General features: G+C 42.5%; 2 protein-coding genes across 3 annotated transcripts in view; one reads left to right on the top strand and one right to left on the bottom strand.

Moving 5' to 3' along the window:
* Positions 1 to 21,264, top strand: part of PRKG1 (protein kinase cGMP-dependent 1) — a 1,258,435-nt gene that overhangs the window by 351,500 nt on the left and 885,671 nt on the right. The gene's annotated exons all lie outside the window — the stretch shown is intronic.
* Positions 16,712 to 17,247, bottom strand: LOC110585947 (cytochrome c oxidase subunit 6A1, mitochondrial-like). Its single transcript, XM_044915996.1, has one exon. It carries the CDS (start codon positions 17,238 to 17,240, stop codon positions 16,905 to 16,907), a length of 336 nt encoding a protein of 111 aa, XP_044771931.1. The 5' UTR covers positions 17,241 to 17,247; the 3' UTR covers positions 16,712 to 16,904.

Here is a 21,264-nt window from a genome sequence, read left to right as displayed (position 1 = left end):
GGGGGGGGGGGGGGGGGGGGGGGGGGGGGGGGGGGGGGGGAGGGGACTTAATGTGACTTTAGCCACATTAAGAAGGTGGATAGCCGCAGTTCCCAGTGCTTGACTTTGTATCTCACACAGACCTGCTTGCAGCTTATTGAGGAAAAAAAAATTCATCTCGGAACCTTTTTCCATTAGCTAATTCAAAATATCCATTCATCCAAAGAGTCTCTGCCCCATGAACTTGGTGGAAACTCAGACTAATTTCCATAAAATGCCCATATTTTACAATCAAAGTACGTAGCTCCAAATGCATCTTCTAGTGTTCAGGTAGCCTTGGAGTCAATTAAGGGAGTAAAGGAATTTAGAAAAAAAGGTGACTAAGGGAGACATGTATTTCAAAGAATTTTATAGACAGTATGTCTGTCATTCGGTTTTTTTTTTTTTTAAAGCAGCTATGCATTTCAATGAATAATTTCCTTAAATGTCTCTCTTCATTGGATTATGTTAGAAAGAGGAAGCTATGTTAGTTCTTTTGAGATTTAATATTATAAAAGTCAACAGAAAGTTATTTTTATCATCCCGTGGCTGAGCAAAGGCTATACGTGACACACGCAGAAGAGACAGAGGTAAAGCTTGCAATCCGTCATGTCCTTTTCTTTGGACCCCCACATGGTGCTCCTGCTGTCTGACGCCTCGGCATTCGCCCACCCTGCCTTGCCTTCCAAAGGTGGTGTCATGGCCAGACATCTAAATACCTGTGGTCAAACCTCACAGTCTGTCTGTCTACAGCTCACTTCATATTAGGTTATAATCCCAACCGATTCAAGGGCGCCTGGGTGGCTCAGTTGTTAAGCAGCTGCCTTCGGCTCAGGTCATGATCCTGGGGTCCTGGGATCGAGCCCCATGTCTGGCTCCCTGCTCGGCGGGGAGCCTGCTTCTCCCTCTCCCTCTGCCCTGCTGCTCCCCCTGCTTGTGCTCTCTCTCTCTCTCTGACAAATAAATAAATAAAATCTTTTAAAAAAAAATAATCCCAACCGATTCAGTGTGGTAGATTTCTACTTGATATTCCATAGAAAACAGGGCACAATGACTTAGGGGAACAAGAGCATTCCAAGGTGGGAGTAAGCAGGTGCTAGAGCCTAGAGAGAAGGCAGGGATGTGGGTGACACATTTGCAGTCTAGAGGCCCTTCCTATTTCAGTCTGAAATCCCAGCTCAGCAGTAATACCACATCTCATCCCAGAGTGAGGCTAGAACTCCTAACGCTTATATGTAGGACAGGCCACAGGAGATGGGGAATACGTCTTAGGGTTGTGCACAGGAGGGGGGTGGTTGTGTCCAACCCACTTTACAAGGGGATTCTCATTTTAGGATTAGAAAACAAAAACAAAAAACAGTCCTACAGAGAAAGGTTGAAGAGGTTTAAGAAAAGTAAATTTTTTTCACCTCTTTAGAACGAGAAACACGGCAGAAAGGACAAGAGGTGAGCAATCTTTCTAAGAGACACAGAATTAAAACTTGGAGAAACACGACTTTAAGTGAAATAAGGTATTAGAGTAAAGGGATCGGGAACTAGTTTGTTTGCAATTCAAAGTTCCTGGGCTGTGTCCTGAATCTTCATCAAAGTCCGACTTATCACATTTGATTTGATTTTTTGCTCTATTTAAATTTTATGGTGTCATATATAGACCTACTTTTCCTCCTCCTCACTTTTGTACTCTGCTATTACCAAAAAGAGACTTTATTTATATTATACAATAGGCTAGCAAAGATCTCAAATAATACAACAGGTACTAAAGCCAGAGAATCAAAATAGCTTTGCATCATGGAAAAAAACCCAAAAAACAAAAGAAAAAAAGTATACTTATTGCTTTTTGTCCTAAAGCAAGACAGCTTTAGGTTACATGAAATAAAGTGTTCCAAGTCCATCACATGGGTGTTCATCTGCGTTAGATTCCTTTGGGTTGCAGTAAATTCCTTGGTTGGGATTAAAAGTTGGCAGGGGATTGTCCATGAGGATTCATGTGACAATAAGCATGACCCTCTGGCCATACTGCATAGGAACGCAGGGACAGGGACTACACTGGACTTCATAGGAAAAAGAGAAACCACCCTATAAGAGGGCTTCAAAGAGCCTGAGCTAGTTTACGAATTTGACATTCACCCAGAATTCACCACGACACCAGCTTCCATGTTGTCTCCTTAATTTCATCAACATTAGAACTTGTTTCTGCAACAAGTCAGTTCTCGTGTTGTCTGTATTCTTTCTGGTGTATCTTTCCTTCTTCTATCCCTGCAGTCACCTGACTTGATTCACTGTTATCTCCAGCCCCAAGCTCTGTAGAGAGGAAATTATCCCTATTGTCCCCTACAGATTGGCTACTGTTGGACCAGATGCTCTTATGCTCCCTGTCATTTGTAAAGTCAGCTGCACATGGTCGTTTCTGTTAGAATGGGGCTCTGAGCACGGCAGGCTCTCTGCGGTTTTGCCTGCCTGATATATATATATGAAGACAGTACCCTAAGTCAGAGATCTGTGAAAAATGGCGATAGATTTTTCTACCATTTTTATTTTATGTAATTTCTTGGTATAAAAGCACATTCAGTAATATATCACACTTAGTTCAGGAGATATCTTGACCTGCATATTTGCTTTAAAATGGGCAATAATATCTTATATTTCCAGAAAATTATAGTTTATGAGTTATTTTCACATACTTTTTCACATGTAATACCTTCACAAAAATCCACGAAGTAGGCAGGCAATGTATGTTACTCCTATCTAGCACCCTAGTGTAAGGTTGCCCTTGATAGACAAAGCCATGATTTGTTGGTTAAATAAACAAAGCAGGGTGGTGTCTTCAGGTCACTCAGCCAGGTACAATGGAGCCAAAGTGAAGACCCAATCTTTTTGCTACCAGTAAAGTGTTCCTCTTAAGTCGCTAGATACTCCTTCTGCCATACCTAGCAACTCATTGGGAATCAACTGGTAAAGGTTTTTTGATACTAAAAGAAGTCTAGTTAATGTATGCTGGCAATGAATTTGTCTGTCTTAAAGTTAACTGCTCTTTCCTCTGACCATTTCTACCCTTTGGGCACACTCAAGCCAAAACATTAGGAAAGCCATGCACAATGTAAATCTCCTCAAATCTCAAATGCTCTGCATAAGTGACCCCATAGCCAAATGGGGTCAAAAGTCCATGAGCAGTAATTTCCAGGATGACAACAGTGATGATGTCATACTAGGAAGGGGGTGCTCTCTTTTTATTATTGGTGAATGAGTGGTGTGGGTACAAACTGTCCTAATTTTTTTTCCCCATCTTTGAAATGTAATATAAAATGGGATTTGAAGAGAAAGTTCATGGTGTTACTGCCTAGATTGTCTATGTCTGTACTTCCTATGACAAGGGAGTACCACTGGGAAAAATACTCAATTTACTATAAAAGCTGAATTAACAAGTCAAGATAATTTCATGCTCGCTTTGCCCCTGATGAATTAGTGCAAATTGCATTTCATACTAATTGGTCTACCAAATTCATGCACAATAAGGACACTGGGATTTCTTCAATTTGCTTGTAAATGTATATACACAAATAACAAGACTGTTTTTTTTTTTATTTTAATAGTTTGTTACATACTAATAGCTGCATTCATTAGTCTACCTCTCCAATGGTTCCTTTTGGTGACTTCAAAAAACAGTAAGAATTAGTAGTTATTGGTGGGATATAATAACCAGAAAGTAAAGACATGAGTGCTGGATCTAAGGCAGAAAACTTTAAAGGAAGTGAAATCTTAGAATATAGAGTTTTCAAATAAAGGAATACGAAGTCGTTTCTTACATATAACAAGCTCCTTGCTGACTTGAATAATAATCCAGGGATTTCAAGTATTTTTATCACCAGAGATGCTTTTTATTGTCTTCTTCTGCTACATGGACCCCAGGTTTTGAAATATTATTGCCTACAAAACTGTATTTTCTGGGTAATGACCAGTTGTCCATTTTTTTCTTAGTCGTTTGTAGGTAACTGTTAATCATGACTTCTGAGCTGGGTTGAGTGTTACTGTGCTCAGTTGATACAATCCTAGCCTACAGCAAAGCCACAGGATATATAGTCAGCAATGGGATATTTAATTGAAAGTAAATATGTAGCTTCCGATAGGCTTTTTGAAGTATTGAGCAGACCATAATCACCTTTGTGGTTACCCAGGAGCGTTAGGGAGCCAGAGTGAAAATCCCAGAGTTATCTCAGTTGGAAAAAGCAAACAGTATAAAAACAGGCAAGGAAGAGAAATAACCTTACCCTTGGTAAGAGCTTTAGTGACTCTGTGCAATCCTTACTTTCTATTTGTTCTTTTTTCATTTGTTTATTGAGCATGTACTTTGTGACCGTCTACTCCATACCATAGTTACAAAGAGAAAAGACAGTTCCTTGTCTTAGGGATTTAAGCCAATGAGAACCACAGGCAAGTCAACAATTTCAGTACAGTGTGATGAAAGCCATAGCACAGGATGATTTGGAAGCATGTCAGATCGTGGAGTGTCAAGAATCGAGTTCTGTATCTTGCCCTTGATTTCAGCTGGAAAGATATCGATGGTTCCTGTGGCCATCGTCATGGGTACAGATCACATTCGTGTATTAGATAACAATTTCAGGCTTTTAATTCTCCGCCCTATTTAACTTCCCTTGTTGTACGGAAAACCAGTTGGTGTTATCAACTGCTCCTTGATCATTTCATCACTGTTCGCTTGCTTTGAGCATGATGTTTCCAATAGCTGTCACTTTCATGCATGCTTTGTGTTTGGTCTAAATTAAATCTGACAAAGGAAGGCTGAATTCTAAGATGGCATTTTGTGATCATTGTGGAATTCTGTGTTCTGGTAATTTATTTCAGATTTTAGATCAGCATGGAATTGGGTTCAGAAAAATGATCAGGATTTGAAGTAACCACATAAATCTATATTGCTCATTTTTTAAATGGTCTGTGGTTGTGTTTTATATTATGTCTTTTAGGAACAAGATATATGTTACACGTTTAATTATTTTAATGCTTCCAGCATTCTAGTGATATTTATAAGTGATTGCTCCTATTCCTGCTTCTTAATAAAGAAATTAAGATTGTAGACTGCTAACAGATATATTTAAGTGAAAATTTGAGAGAATGCAGCAAACTAAGTGAAATCAGACAACTGTTTTTGTGTGACCCCTTATAGCATAATTCCTAATTTGAGGGCTACATTTACATATTTCGGGGTACTCAGAATCAAAGGCAAAATTATTTAAGAGATGTTATACCTAATGCCATTGTTTATGATGAAGAAATAATACTAACAAGCAATTACTTTTCTCGTTATCAAGATGATATTTTCTACGTGAGTCTACCTTTGCTAAATTTGACATCTGTACAGCACATTTGGTTTTAGGTGATGCTTTCCAATTATAATGAAATGTCAGTCCAGGGCATTGGAAGTAGAATGCTACCTCACCACATCCATCCTCCCTCTCCTGTCTTAAATTGAATGCAGGTTTTGTAAATCTTGTGTAATCTCTCTCCAGTGAAACAATGAGATACTTTTGACTGAATGTAACAAGACTTCCTCAGCCAAACCTTTTCAGTAGCAAAATATATTTTCCAGACATAGAGTAGGCTTCGAGGAGCTCATTGAGGGGTGCCTGGTTGGCTCAGTTGGTTAAGCATCCGACTCTTGATTTTGGTTCAGGTCATGATCTCAGGATAGTGGGACTGAGCCCCACGTTGGGCTTGGCACTCAGCGGGGAACCTATTCAAGATTCTCTCTCCTGCCCTTTGGCCTCCCTCTCTCCCTCTCAAAAAAAAAAAGGTTAATGATATTGCCAAGCATCCCAGTTTCTCTCCATCTTCACCACTCTTAGTATTGACAGCTTCCTAAGTCTGGTTATTCTCGTGGCCATGAGATGAATGGCAATAACCACAGAGGCCACATGCTTTCTTGTTTAGGAAAGAGGTAGAAGGAGCAGCTGTGGGATCAGTAAATGTCACCAGAGGAATGTCAGCATGCTCATTATCTTAGAGTAATGAGTGTATACTCTAGGAGCTGAATGGGACATCTTAGTTTGGATCATGTTGGAGAAACATGAATACGTCAGTAAGATTAGGGTTTTTTTAACACTGGGGAAGCTCGGGAGAGGGGAGGCATATGGAACAGTGATCGTAGAGAGCATCTAGAGTGTTCTTCCTAACGAGGAACGGGCACTGTCCATACCAGTCCTGGAGACTGCATACTTTCATGAACCATTTGACCTTATGAATGAATTGCCGGACAGTAAGACAGTGGTTGCATGACCAACCAAATAATACTCCCCATAGAGGAAAACTAAAAATTCCCTTTTCGAGGAAAATTTGATAGTTTGTCCTTGGTTACCAAAGACACTTTCTTACTCATTTTATGGACTTCTCATTGCATTGAACTTGTTTATGTGTGTCTCTGGCCTGAAACCTGAATCATTTGGTAAGATTAAGAAGATACTTTAAAATTATTTAAACTATACTTCTCACAGGGTAGACATTTTCTCCAGGGATCCTCAGTCATGCTCCAGGAAATACAACGATCTAATGGCCAAATTTATTTTATTTATTATTACAAGAATATCAAAGTCAAAAAAGTTTGGGGAGAAAACCAGTAATTTAAGAGAAAATCATTCTAAGTCTTCATTTAAAATTTACCAAATCTCTCACATTAGAATGAAAAATGTTCAAAAACAAATTTTATACCAAAGGCTGCTTCAGGCCACACACCACGTTCACTGTGTACCTGCCTCCTACCCACCCCTCCCCATGACCCCTACTTGGCTGTGTACTCATTCTTGAACATTTTGGTGGAAGAGCATCTTAAGATGTGCAACAGATTAGTGGCACCTGGGTGGCTCAGTCAGTTAAGCATTTGCCTTCGGCTCAGGTCATCATCCCAGGGTCCTGGGATCGAGCCCCACATCGGGCTCCCTGCTCTGCAGGAAGCCTGCTTCTCCCTCTCCCTCTGCTGCTCCCCCTGCTTGTGTCAAATAAATAAATAAAATCTTTTTTTTAAAAAAGATGTGCAACAGATTAAATGTATAGTCTTCCAATACAAAAGTTAACTTTCAAAGAGTTAAATATTTTTTTGCTCCGTCTTAAGGCACCCTGTTAGTAATCCATACCTGCAGGTAAATAAATGCCTTAGCAACTTTCCTCTTACCCTCTTCCTTGAAAATGAATCCTGCCCAAAAACCTAAGACAAGCCTGTTAGATATCCCACACAATGATATTTATTGACTGAAGAGATAAAGCTTCCTATCCCAGAAGGTGATACTTCTGCTTCTGACCTATAGTCCTGACCCGTAGGGGAACCCCAAAGGAGTCCACTGAGGACCTGACCTCGTTCCTCATCCGGGTGTGGGTCTAGAGCACTCACCTGCAGTGTTGCTGCTTCCTCTGACAGATCCCATCAGCAGGAAAAGCTGAGTGAAGTGCACTGCATCCATATCTCGGTGTGACTGGTCTGTCACAACATTTGAATTTTCTTGATCTGTGTAGGGGTTTGTGAGCTCTTTTTTCTTTTTATCCACCCCCCCCCCATCCCCCACCGTATGGTATGGTTTGGGGCCAGTGAAAATCTACTCACTGGTAGCAGATGAAATCCAGAGCTAGAGGGGTATAACACAGCTCCCTTGGCAACATTATATTTGACCCCATAATGAGATGGTGATAATTAATCTTTTACCATAAGCCAGGCCTGGTGCCCAGTACTTCACAGGGATTAGCTCTGTCTTCCGCCAAGGCTGAGATAAGTGGTATATTCTCCCCTCTCGGGGGAGTGAGAGAACCTGTCTCAAATAGCACATCTTACAGCAGGCACTGGGGGTTTCTCCTGCTAGTTCCAGAAGGGTGTGTGTTGGTGCATTTGTGGGGGAGGCTACAGATCTGTGTTTCTTCTATGCACTGAAATATAAATATGTCCATTGGCCCGTTGTCAAGGTGAGGATTTATTTTTTTTTAAAGATTTCGTTTATTTATTTGACAGAGAGAGAGACAGCAAGAGAGGGAACACAAGCGGGGGGAGTGGGAGAGGGAGAAGCAGACTTCCTGCTGAGCAAGGAGCCTGATACGGGGCTTAATCCCGGGACCCTGAGATCATGACCTGACCCGAAGGCAGACGCCTAATGACTGAGCCACCCAGGCGCCCCAAGGTGCGGGTTTAGGGCCATTCTTCCACCATCTCCAATGTCACTGTCTAAGAAGATTATTTGTTAAGACACAAATAAGAATTTTTAGTATTTTAAAGAGAGAAAATATGAAATTGCCTATTAGAAGTGTGTGTGTATGTGTGCGTGTGCACATTTCAGCTAGATACACACCCCCTTTAGGGATGCTCAGTGGTATACCAGGAAATACAAGGACCCACGATATTGGATGGACAGTATTAGAGATTTGTAACACTCCTGCCCTAAATGAGCTTACTTTCCATTGAAAAGGCAGGATGCAGGCAGATAATTATAACATTAAGGAACATCAACACCATGGCACTAAGGAGAGGCTGAGATTAAGCCTAGGGCTCATAGAATAAACATTATAAATCATTTCTGAGCACTTCTGTGCCAGCCACAGTGCTGAGGTCATTACTAGATTTCATCCTGCGAGGTGCTCTCCTCATCTGGATTGTAGGGGTGCAGAAGCAGAAGGTTGGGACAACGGAATGACTGGCCAAGGTCAGCAGTGGGGCTAGAACTGGGACGGGGACCTGGCAGTCGAACTCACATGGCCCCAACTCTTCATATACTGTCACCAAGACAGACTGATGGAATTGCAAGGCCATTAAAGGTGCCACCCTCCCAAGTCACTAACACAGATGATGAGGGGACACTGAATGAGGAGCAGTCAGGCAGATACCAGTGTGGGCAGGGCGTTCTACCTCTGATAACTTGGATGAGATATCAGATGTCTCCTGATCTCCATAGTTCTCATCAGTGAACTGAGATGCAGAAATACCACTGATGGTGTCCACGAGTACAACCAAACGATGCGATACACCAAGAATAAAATCACTAGATGCTCCAAGTCGGGAGAGTCTGTGTAACATCCTAGTTCCGATGATGGATGTCCCACTTTATTCCCACATCACGTGATGGCTTCTCTCTCGCACGCTGGTTTGAGGGAGCCACTCACTAATCAATGGATGAAGCTGATCAAAGCTGCTGTTTCCAGGTGTTTATATTTTTTAAAAAGATTTTATTTATTTGTCAGAGAGAGAGCACAAGCAGGGGAAGCAGCAGAGGGAGAGGGAGAAGCAGGCTCCCCACTGAGCAAGGAGCCCGATGCGGGGCTTGATCCCAGGACCCTGAGATCATGACCCGTGCTGAAGGCAGACGCTTAACCAAATGAGCCACCCAGGCATCCCTTTCAGGTTTTATGATATGAAGCATAAAGGCATTGGGTCTGTGTTGCATAAGAGAAGGATGAGTTATGTATTTCAAAATGAACTGAAAGTCTGGGTGGCAGATGGGGGCGAACGAACCACACCAATGACTTGTCTGTTTTGATCAGAGGTATTAGAAGACAGTTGAAGGGTCTTTGTCCTGTGCTGTCTGGGCTCAGATGCGGAAAGATGAAGGAGCCTCCCTCTGGGCATTATTAGCAAGAACACAGGGGTGGTGTGAGAGTCCTCAGCATCAGACACATGAATCTGAAGTCTAACTCCTCTACCTCTGAGCCATGTGATTTTTGATAGATTTTTGTCGTTGCCAAACCTTAATTTTCTCATCTATGAATGGGTTGCTACCCCATGGGATTGTTTAATTGTGAAATCAGAGACTGCACATGTGAAGTGCTTAGCATGGTTCTGGCACATAGGACATACTCAGTAAAGGAAGATTTCGTTATTACTATGATTCCCATTTATATTTTGCAGGCATATAATATAAATTCCAGAATATCTCAATCTTTTAGCTTTGTTTACATTCTTTTTTTTTAAAGATTTTTTATTTATTTATTTGGCAGAGAGAGACATAGTGAGAGAGGGAGCACAAGCAGGGGGAGTGGGAGAGGGAGAAGCAGGCTTCCCGCTGAGCAGGGAGCCCAATGCGGGGCTCGCGATCCCAGGACCCTGGGATCATGACCTGACCTGAAGGCAGACGCTTAACGACTGAGCCACCCAGGCACCCCGCTTTGTTTACATTCTTTAAAAATACCCTGCCACTGTAAAGTTACTTGTAGGTTTTTTTTTTTTTAATTCCCTTGAATGTTCCTGAGGGATAATTTTTCAGACTTTGCAGAAAGGAGAGTAGAATCACATATATGGTGACTTGTCAAGATTATTCTGTAGGTTCTTAATAGAAATTTCCTTTGTATTCTGCAGTCCTTGCTCTACCACACTGTGCTTCTTCTCCTGGATACCAGAATTAAATCGATGCTGAAACATTAATCAGAGAAGAGCTTTTGTTGTCGCTTTCCCCCCTTTTTGAAAAGAAAACAAATAGGCTCAGTGAAGATATATCTAAAGCCTGATAACATAGGCTGTTGGACAGGCCCATCCTACTTCAGAATTTTTATTTTTTTTCTGGTAATACTGTCTTGTGGAATTTGGGAAAATAAAACTGGGCCCTGAATTTTTTTTAAAGGGCATCCAGTTAGTTATAAGATGAGAGCAAAATTGCCTATGGTTCTGCTCATGTGGGTGGCCGGTCTTGGACGGGGTCGTTTGTGCCAATATTCCCCACGGGAGTAGTAGATGGAGTGTGGATGCCACCAACCCACTCATGTTGTGAATGGGATTTTCTTGACACCCAGGTTTTCACGGTGAGAGAACTGCAGATTCTTTCTGGAGGGAAAGGGGTGGGAAAGGCCCAGGCTACAGCACTGCTAATGTTAGCGCTTCTTTATATAGACAGATCCTGCAAAACCTGCACATTTTTGTATCCCTGTATTCATGATGACAATAACATTTTTTTCTCTCCCATGATGGGATTCAGCTTCTTAGGCAGAAGCTGCACACTGCACACCTCCAGAGTTTTATTTTAAAGCACTGTTACTGTGTTGGTTGCAAAGATCATTGTAAAGGAGAAGAAAGGATTCTAGTAAGAAAATGTAGGTGAACCAGAACTATTACTGGAAATACTGCTGGAGCAATCAAGATTCCCCGTCTTCTTCTCCTTCTTCTCCTCCTCCCCCTCCTCCTCTTTCCCCTCCCCCTCCTCCTTCTCCTTCCCCTCCTCCTTTCCCTCCTTCCCCTCCTTCCCTTCCCCCTCCTTCCCCTTCCCCTTCTCCTCTCCCTCCTCCCTCTTCCCTTCTCCCTCCTCCCCCTCCCCCTTCCTCCCTCTCCTTCCATCCTCCTCCTCCTCAAAGTCAGGAGCCCCTATTCTTAGTTGCTATTGTGCTCCAGCACAAGGCATATGGCACACTTTCCATAAATGGCTGTTAAAGAAAGACACTGTTTTCATAATTATGGTGTCCAGGATGTAGTACAAGAGCCTGGCAATGGCAGGAACTAGATAAATATTTTCTGGATTGAATTAGTCCACTCTATTAGAACAGCGCTTAGCAAGGAGTATAATGGACCCATCTACACATGGCAGATGGTGGGGGAGTGTGGAATCAGAGAGATCTTTGAGTCATGCCAGGTAGGCAAGCAGAGTTTTAGGGGATAGCAGACTTCTTCTGGAGATCGTTGAAGGGATCTAAACCCTTTGGGTTAAAACAAATTCCACGATAAAGATCCCTGGCCAAGGAAGTGGTATTGATCGGCTGAACCCCACCTGACTTCCCAGTGAAGGAAGGTGCTTTCATCGCTCTCTTCTCAGTGATAACTCAGACCCACAAACATGGGATGACCACCCAAAGGACGGCACGCTGATAATTGGCAAAGCCCCTCCACCTGCCCACTCAGTGTCTGTAGCAGACATTCAGCAGGCGGAACTCGTTGATTTTCGCTGTAAAAGCCTTGATGGTTACTTCATGGGAAAAAACCTCTTTCTCCACCCTTCAGAAACTTGGTATTGACAAGAATGCAACATAAAGCCTTATATGGTTTGTTTTATGCCAGAAATAGATGTCAGTGGTCATGTCCTGTGGTGCTTGTCCTTTCCTACTCTATCACTGCAGTCTTAGGAAAACAGTTCCCCACATAATCTCTCCTCTGACACACAGGAGCTCCAAGACACAGTGTCTATCTGACCATCATTTACTGGAATGATTACAAAGTGAAACTTTTGAAGCGCCTGAAGCATACTTTAATATTCAGAGAGAAAATGCAACCCATGCTATTTGCAAGGCATTTTGGTTAAATGCGACATGGCTTCTAGTAGTGTTCAATAAATTTACTTTATATGTTACAGATTCTTAGATTTTATTTTTTAAAGACTTCTGCTATATTAGTCATGCGTTGCTTCATAACAAATCACCCCCCAAGTTAGTCGCTTGAACAGCAGTAGTAACTTATTACTTCTCATGGTTTCTCTTTGGGTCAGGAATTTGTGAAGGGCTCAGTTGTGGGGTGGGGGGGGTCACGGGATTGTAACAAGGTATTGACAGAGGCACCAGTTATCTGAAGGAAAGACTGAGGCTGGATGACCCATTTCCACGTAGCTCACTCATGTGGCAAATTGGTGCTGATAGCCAGCGGGATCTCGTCTCTTCCCGTGGAGAGAGACCTCTCTACAGAGAACAGTCCAACAGACCAAGGCAATGCCTTTTATGCTTCCTATGACCTTGTATCAGAAGTCACACGCTGTGACTTCTGCCATCTTCTGATTGGGGCAATCTCAAATGTGCGCTTAGGTTACAGGTGGGTGGGGCATAGGAATAGACTTAGACACATCTCTTCAGAGTCAAGGACTGACCCTCTCTGAAGGAATGTCAATGCCACATGCAATGACATCAGGTGGCCTGGGACATATGTTGCTGCAGCTGGCTTTGGAATATATGTTCTACCACAACTGGCCAAGTAGAAGTTGAACACTATCCCTCTGAAGACTGAAGTCATAAATAGGATAGGACTCCTGCTTCCAGAGAGCTTGAGGTCACATAGAATTAGACGTGACAAGGAACGGCATGACTGGTCATTTTTTAAAGATTTTATTTATTTCTTTGACAGAGAGAGAGAGCGAGAGAGCACAAGCAAGGAGGGTTGCAGAGGGAGTGGGAGAGGGAGAAGCAGACTCCCTGTGGAGCGGGAAGCCCAATGCGGGGCTCAATCCCAAGACCCTGAGATCATGACCTGAGCCAAAGGCAGATGCTTAACTGACTGAGCCACTCAGGTGCCCTATGAATGGTCATTTTACAAGCCCAAACCAGAAGGCTATATGAACCCAGAGAAGGGATAATTCCTTGGGGGGCATTGAAGTTTACCTGGATGGAAGAGCTGAAATTTGCTTTGGCCTCTGAACCCCAAGTCCACTATTTTGAAATTCCCTCCATCACAGATCCTTGTTCACTGTGGATGTGGGCTTTCCAGTGTGTTCTCATAATGCTCCAGTATGTACAGTTTTTATACATATTGTTTAGGACCAGCTTTGAGAAGCAAGTTTGCTTTTACCATGAAACTTCCATCCTGGTTTAGAAACAAGGTATTATTTATTGGGGCGTTTCAAAGGTTTTTCCTATCTATGAAGGTGTGACTTAGGTTTTAGAAGTTTAATTTAGATTTGTTGAAGTGTCTGTAAATTTACATAGATATTGCTTAAAATTCCACTTGATGCTGGAAAGCAGCCAGGAGACTCTATTTGTGGTCTTTGAAAGATTAGGTAAGGGGCGCCTGGGTGGCTCAGTTGGTTAAGCGGCTGCCTTCGGCTCAGGTCATGATCCTGGAGTCCCTGGATCGAGTCCCGCATCGGGCTCCCTGCTCGGTGGGGAGTCTGCTTCTCCCTCTGACCCTCCCCCCTCTCATGTGCTCTCTCTCATTCTCTCTCTCTCTCAAATAAATAAATAAAATCTTTAAAAAAAAAAAAAAAAAGAAAGATTAGGTAAGCTCGGTCTTTTCAAAATGACTAAAGGATTCATTTGGAATTAGTATGTACGCCATTACTCTAACCCTATATTTCCCCACGTAAAATCCTTTACAGTCTAACACTGTTCTAGTGAAAATTACACATAATCTAATTTTTTAAATTAAAAGTCTAATTCAAAATAGCCTTAGAATTAATAAGAGGTGGGGCACCCGGGCGGCCCAGTCGGTTAAGCATCCGACTCTTGATCTCAGCTCAGGTCTTGATCTCAAGGCTCGTGAGTTCAAGCCCCACACTGAGCTCCACGCTGGGCGTGGAGCCTACTTAAAAAAAAAAAATAAATTAATTAACAGGAGTTGATGGTTGTATATCTGTAGCCACTTTTGCCAATCTCACTGAAATGCACGGCTTCCTCTGAGGGTCAGGCGGCCCAGAGGTCCAGAGAGCCACCACGCGATGCGAGGCGACCTGGTCAGCTTGTCACCTAGCATGTTATTCCAATATGCATAAAAGAGCTGTGATAAGTAACCCTTTTAGTTTTATTGAAATCAGATTTATTCAGAGGAAAAGTAGGCCACATTGGATTTTTTTTTTTTTTTTCAGTGTAAAGGAAAACTGCTGAGCAGGACATTTGCCCCCAGAGTACCAGAGAAGAAGGCAGTGTTTGGTTTCTGCCATCATGGCTGTTTCAGTGTGAGGGGAGGTGGCTTCCTTTGTGTGATTAATCATACCACCATGCGCAAAATAATTTATGTAGTTAGCTCCCAAATGTAGATATGGAAGAGTGATGTTAAACGCTGGGCCAGAGAGCTAGTCCAGAATTTCTAAAATATCAGGAAAACCCTGCCTTTTGGAGTCCTGCTTCTCCCTAGTGAGCAACAAGGGCATTTTTAAGTCTGGAGACAGTTGCTGAGGAGCTTCTGGAATATCCTGATGGAAATATTACAGCTTATAACTGGGAAGAAGATGTTAGTGGAGGGTTATGGCAGTTTTTAAAAGCTAATTAGATGGTTGCCACTTGCAAAAAAAAAACCCAAAACACTGCTTTTTATAAATTTGAGCTGTGGAGCACAAGGAGCTTGAGGAGGTGTTAAGGAATCCACGAATATACCTGCTGAAACCTGAAATGTAGGAATTCACTGGGACGTGATGTAGCAGCAGGCCTGCGAAACAGAAACCAGATTCTGCTTTTGTCTGCCTCCTGTTTGTGACCTCACCCAGATCACACAGGTGCACTTACATATCTAGGTTTTCTAATTCTATAAATAAAGTTATGAAAGAGATCAGCCTCCAACCTATGGGATAGAATGTTCACTAGCCCTCATTTTAAATGAAGTCAGCGGATAGTGGGAGAACTTTGGCCGGGAAGCAGAATTCGTAGTTTCAAGTTCTAGCTCTGCTGCTTCTTAACTCAGGTGCCCTGGGGCGAATGATGTAAATTCTCTGGTTTTCAGTTGAAGCACATGTCTGCTGGAGGTCGCCATAGCCGCCTTCAGCATTATAGATTAGGGAGAGGGTGAGATGCAGAAATGGAAAATGGATTAAGAGATTGTCTCTGAAGTGGAATGTTCCCCGTGGGGTACACACTTATTACTGTCCCATGACCGAACTCCAGCACTCTTGGGCTTCATAGAGGTGTCATGGTTCATATTCCGAGATGGATGCTACTGGCCCTATGCTCACTTTAGTTGATTCTATGACAGTAGGTTGTTGGGTTCTCCACGTGCTCAGCCTAACATTTTGGAGCCAGGTACACATTTCAAGATAAGCTCTGGGAAGAGAGGTGAGCTTCTCTCTGGGCAAAGCCATCTGCCAGGTCATGAACTAGCATGGTCTAGCAAAGGAACCAACCACCCAGGGCACTTTCCCCACTAAGAGACTAGTAAAGAGTAGGTGATAGCTCATTAGAAATATTGAGTAAAGGGCATTAAAAAAACGTACCATGGAAGCGAGAGGATATTTGAGGGCACTTATTAGCACTCTGTGCACCAAATGAGAGGAATGTTCTTTTCAAATAAAAGATCCATGTGATTCTGGGGGGTTTTACTTCTGGAAGTGTGAGTTGGGGTTTTGGGGGGTATGTGTATCAAAAAAGAAGGACTCTCAAAAAACGTTGCAAGCTGGCTAGACAGCACTTGCTATAACCAACATCACCACCATCCCCAGTGGAATATATTCAGCCTGGTCTCAGTGCCCACCTGCCAGGAGGGCTTTACATCTATTAGCTCATTAAACCTGTTCAACAGGATGGGCACCATTATTGGACCCACTGGCATTGGTCATGGTCGCTTTGCTCTGCTTCAGCTCTTGACCAGGCACACCTTGACGGGCACACACCCACAAAATAAAACCCTCCCCAACGCAGAATTGTGGGGAAATTGTGACCCAGAATCGCTCCCAGCCTTTGAGTCATGGTCTGGGTCACACAGTAAATTACTAGCAAGATGAATTGAAATTTCGCTCATGAAATTGAAAGGCCTCTGTTTTATGGTGAGACATTTAAGGGTTCCCCCCCCGCCCCAGGACCTCCGAATTAGAAATGGTTAAGGGTTATCTAGTCTAACCCTCCATCTGATGCATGATAATGATCGTGCAGCCACTTTTGAAATACCAAATTACACATACTGGCCACTGTTGGCTCTTATTAAGGCAGAATCTCTGAGATAAGTCATTCTGTAAACAAAAGTACAAGCAGAAACTGTATATTATTACCAACATTGTTAGATCTTTAACACTTCTGAAGCTTATTTTTCATCTGGTTTCTTTTTTTTTTTTTTTTCATGGACCAATCTAAGTTATTTATTTAAGCCATCTCCTGCCGTAAGCAAAGGGATGGAAGATCAGTATACTGGTCATCATTTGATACAAGTAAAGAAGGTGAGCTTAAGGTCCCATAGATTTTTCTGGTCTGTGTGAAGAGTCATGGTCCAAACCAGTGCTGTGGTCCCCACTGGGTGGTGGTCCAGGTTCTCTCTATTCATCTTCATAGCCAGTTGGAAGTGGATTCATGTGAGAGTTATGGAATGGAGTATGATTACCATCTCCCCAGGGAAAGGGCTTGGACCTGATGCGGAGATGGGGGTAGGCGACGAACTCGGGTCTCTCGTGCTCTCCATGACGCGACTTCAGGAAGACATTCAGCATGCTCACACCCACGCCAGGGAGCGCTACGAAGTAGGTGAGAGCCTTCCACATGCGAGCTGAGCCCTCCTCGCCGTGGGCGCCATTCGACATGGAACGCCCCAGCTGTGCCCCGGAACGACCTAGCAGCCCAGACAGCCGGGACACAGATACCGCCGCCGCCGCCATTTTCGACCTGGACCTCATCTGGTTTCTTTAATTCTAATCAGTCTATTTAAACTATACTACTAAACTTCTAGCTTTGCCTAGTAAGATTTTTGTAAGCTTTTTTTCTGAAACTGTGACAATATTAAAAATCCTCTGACCTATTTTAACAAGTGGCCTGAGTTCACATGGTTACTTTTGTGTTTCTGTAAGCCAAAGTCATTTTTTAAAACAAACACAAAAATAAAACGTATTAAATGCAGTGGCTATATAAATTTGAAGTGGATTCAAATATTGGACATACAGCCCTTCGTTGGCAGGTGGTGGAAAGGTAGACTAGATACTCAAGATATAGAGTAATATGAAAAATACTGAAGATTTTTATGTGTTCATGAAAGTGCATGTCTTTGGGGCACCTGGGTGGCCCAGTCAGTTAAGCATCTGCCTTTGGCTCAGGTCATGATCTTGGGGTACTGGGATCCAGTCCCACATTGGGGCTCCCTGCTCAGCGGGGAGTCTTGCTTCTCCCTCTCCCCCCCCCATTCATCTCTATCTCAGAGAAATAAATAAAATCTTTTTAAAAAAATATGCATGCCTTTCTCAGGAAAACACAACCCACCATCTTGTATATCCATCTTGGCTTCTTTTCAAACTTTTAGGTGAATCTTATTTAAGACCAACCTTTAGATAGTGATATGACGATCATTAGAACAAGGATTTCGTGGAGAAAAACAGCACTAGATCTCTGCCCTACTTGCTTTCCAGAATTACCTATGGTGCTTTTTAAAATACCGATGCCCTGCCCCAAACCTTTTAGATTCCAATTCAAAACTTGCTACGTGGAGCCCAGATGAATCTGTTTTCTGAAACTCCCCCCCCATATGAATTGTAGGTGTGATCAGCAATGACAATCATCGGTGTTTGTAAGAGATGTTAGTGGTCTCACACAGGTCTAAATATAAGGTTTTCCAGGGGGGACTAAAATCTGATCAGAAATATTTCTGGTACCCAATCAAGGCAAGAATGACTAATGACGACTTTTTTTGGAGACTCTGTATTGCTAACCAAGGCTGCCTGCCTTTCACGCCCTGCCCTTCTCATTCCTCGTGGAATCTACCAAGAGTCACGTGCTTAGATATCGGTGTCATGACGGTGTGGCTGCCAACTGGTCGAATTTCTTCACTGGAGGATATCAAGTGTCTTGAAAGGGAAGAATGCAGATATAAAAGGAAGGAAAAGGGGGTCACGAAGTAGGTATAATCATACAGAGGTGTCAGATAATACCAGGAAACAACCCAGGGATCTTCCTGACTTCAGTTTACGTTGTATCCTGTGGGTGGTTACCTACCGCTGTTCTTGATTAATTCAGATCTTCATCAGAAACATGAGTTCTTGTCCTACTGTTCAAAGGCTTAAGGGTGATGGTGGTAGGAGTCGTGGCTCTGTCCACCATGGCTCTACCCACCCCCCTGAACTACTGTAGGAAAGGTCAAGGCATGTGAACCCCGTGGTCCCCATTAGTCATTCCCACGTGGAGCTCTCTGTCCTTCTCTGCCCTGATCACGTCACTGTAAGGGTTTTTTGTTTTTTTGTGTGTTTTTTTTTTTGCATAAGCAAAGGCAAAGCACTTTAGTTGAAAAGTTCCTTATTTCTCTAGACAATGAGAATGTGCATACTAAATAAAGCATAATCAAAATAAATTAAATAGTCATGTTCTGTACAAGTGGAAATTTGAGAAGAGGAGCTCCTAGAAAATGCTAAGTCAAAAAGATGCATTAGATTTGCAGAATGACAGAAGAACATTGACCTCTGTCCCTGGGCTGGAGCACAAACTGGCAGGATGTGCTCCTGCGTCCTCAGTACATGAATGAGATTAAAGTCACTGCGGTTTTGGGTTAGATGGCCGAGGGACAAATACGATCCACGCTGAATCTTCCTCTCTGGTGGTTTCTCTGTTTTCTGTTCCATTGACTCAAACCCGAGTGTTCACTCCGTACCTAGCCTCTGTGACTGACCATCCATCCGTTCATCCTCTCTGCTGTCTCAGGATGGGTGTAGTTGGGCGAATGTGAGAAACAACTTTGGTCCTTCCTGGTCTTTGATTTACAAATACCTGGTTTTTGCACACATTATCCTTGAAAGCCTTGACATCCTAAAAGGCCAGGGGCATTGACGTTCAAGACATGTTATCTTTGCTAATTTGTAGTGTGTGTTTGGCCATTTCCAGCACCCACTGTATGCTTGACGCCCTCGTCAGTACACACTTGGTGACACTCATTTGCATACTGGCTGCATGCTTTAGAAATCAGATTATTACCTTAGCGATTATGAAATTGAAAACGGGAGAGACTTAAAGATTTTTTTAATAAGAAAAAGTCTCTTTTATAAGAAAAAATATCCAGCAAAATGCAAAATGGATAGATGTGTAGGAAAAAGGTTCAAGGAAAACCCTATAGATAGAAAAGAAAGGAATAATTCTTTGGTTTAAATGTCTGAGAAATATTTCACTTATCCGGGTTGATTTTTTAAAGTAACTGCTCTTAAAAAAAAAAAAAAAAAAAAAAAAGATACAGTAACCACTCTGGTTGACTCCCTGGGGTGGATTTACCATGATTAGGAGTTTAGTCCTCAGCTTTACAGATTCAAGAAATCAATGTTATTAGAGTTGATAGAGCTTACAGAGTCTGACTCATACTAACCAAATGCACAAAAGACTCAAATATAATCCCATGTAGAAGCCATCTATAAAAATTAGAACATACAATTACCATTTACTGAATGCTTACTTCAGTAACAATTTTAACGAAAAGTGCTTCACACAGTAGGGTGTGTGTGTGTGTTGGCCAAGCACATAAATTTGGAGTTCGATCTTAATACAGACCCCTACTGGCATTGTAACCTTAGATGTCCTCGTCTGTAATACAGGGGTAATGATATCAACTGGCAGATTGATCTCTTGTGGACGGCAGTAAGCATGGTGCCCGGCACGTAATGAGCACACAGTTCAGGATCTGCCATTTTCAGTGTCCTTGTCGTGCCCCTTCCCGTGTTCTTTCTACTCATTTTTATCATCAATGTATCAAACAAATCCTATTCTCTCTGACTCAAAGCCACGTTCTTTCCAACACCATCACTCTGCCTGCAGGAGTTGAGTTGACTAGCCAGCACTGTTCCCTCCAGAGGAAATCCGGCACTAGAAATCAAATTATAATCAGAAGGCAGTTCAGAGAGAATGCAATCAGATCAAGGGAAATCAACCTAATAATCTTAGCATTTGCGGCTCCCAACCCAGGTTGCCTGATAGATCTATCTCCACCATGGAGAAGTCCTGCCATTCGGACCCTGTAATTGAATTAATTTATCAGGGCTGAGGATTCCAATCACTTTCATTGTTCTTGCTTGTTTCTAATAAAGTGTGTTGGGAGGACTGAGCATTGGGGAGCACTGGGGAGCTCGTTTGAACAGCAGAATTATAGCCCAGTCCATGACTTGGCTCATTAGAATCTGCAGTTTGGCCGCATCCCCTGGTGGTTCAAATGTACAATCAAGTTTGAGAATCGTTGAGAAATTCCTTGGTCTCTCTCTCGTAGGGTAACCTTATTCCCAAGTAATCGTATTTCCAACCATATGGCTTTACACTCTCTGTCCTCCCCCTCCTCCATCACTATACCAAAAAACTGTTGTATAAAAGAGACTCAATAAGAAAACTTTTTCTTTTCCCCTTGAGTCTTTTTTTTTTAAATGTCTCTGTCACTCAAGCTCTGGATCTTGGCAGATAGCCTCATTTATATTTAAGGGAAAAGAGAGTTTTATATTTTTTGCTTCCAGTTATTACGGTTTGCTTTTGCACAAGGTGATTTTTAAAAATTTTCTGTCATCTCTTTGAAGTCTTTCACTTTTTTCTCATTTTGTTTCTTGGCTGTGATGGTTCATTCCCTACTGTCGAAGTAAGCTCAATGTCCACCTGACACAGACCAACTGGAAACCTGGCAGTTGTTTTTGAAAATTCTTGGCCCTCCAGATTTTCCTAATAGAGCATGGATGCATC

This window comes from Neomonachus schauinslandi, chromosome 6 (assembly GCF_002201575.2).
Source record: "Neomonachus schauinslandi chromosome 6, ASM220157v2, whole genome shotgun sequence".
Lineage (NCBI taxonomy): Eukaryota > Metazoa > Chordata > Mammalia > Carnivora > Phocidae > Neomonachus > Neomonachus schauinslandi.
Note: the sequence above shows the minus strand (reverse complement) of the source record. Positions and strands in the feature narration are given on the sequence as shown.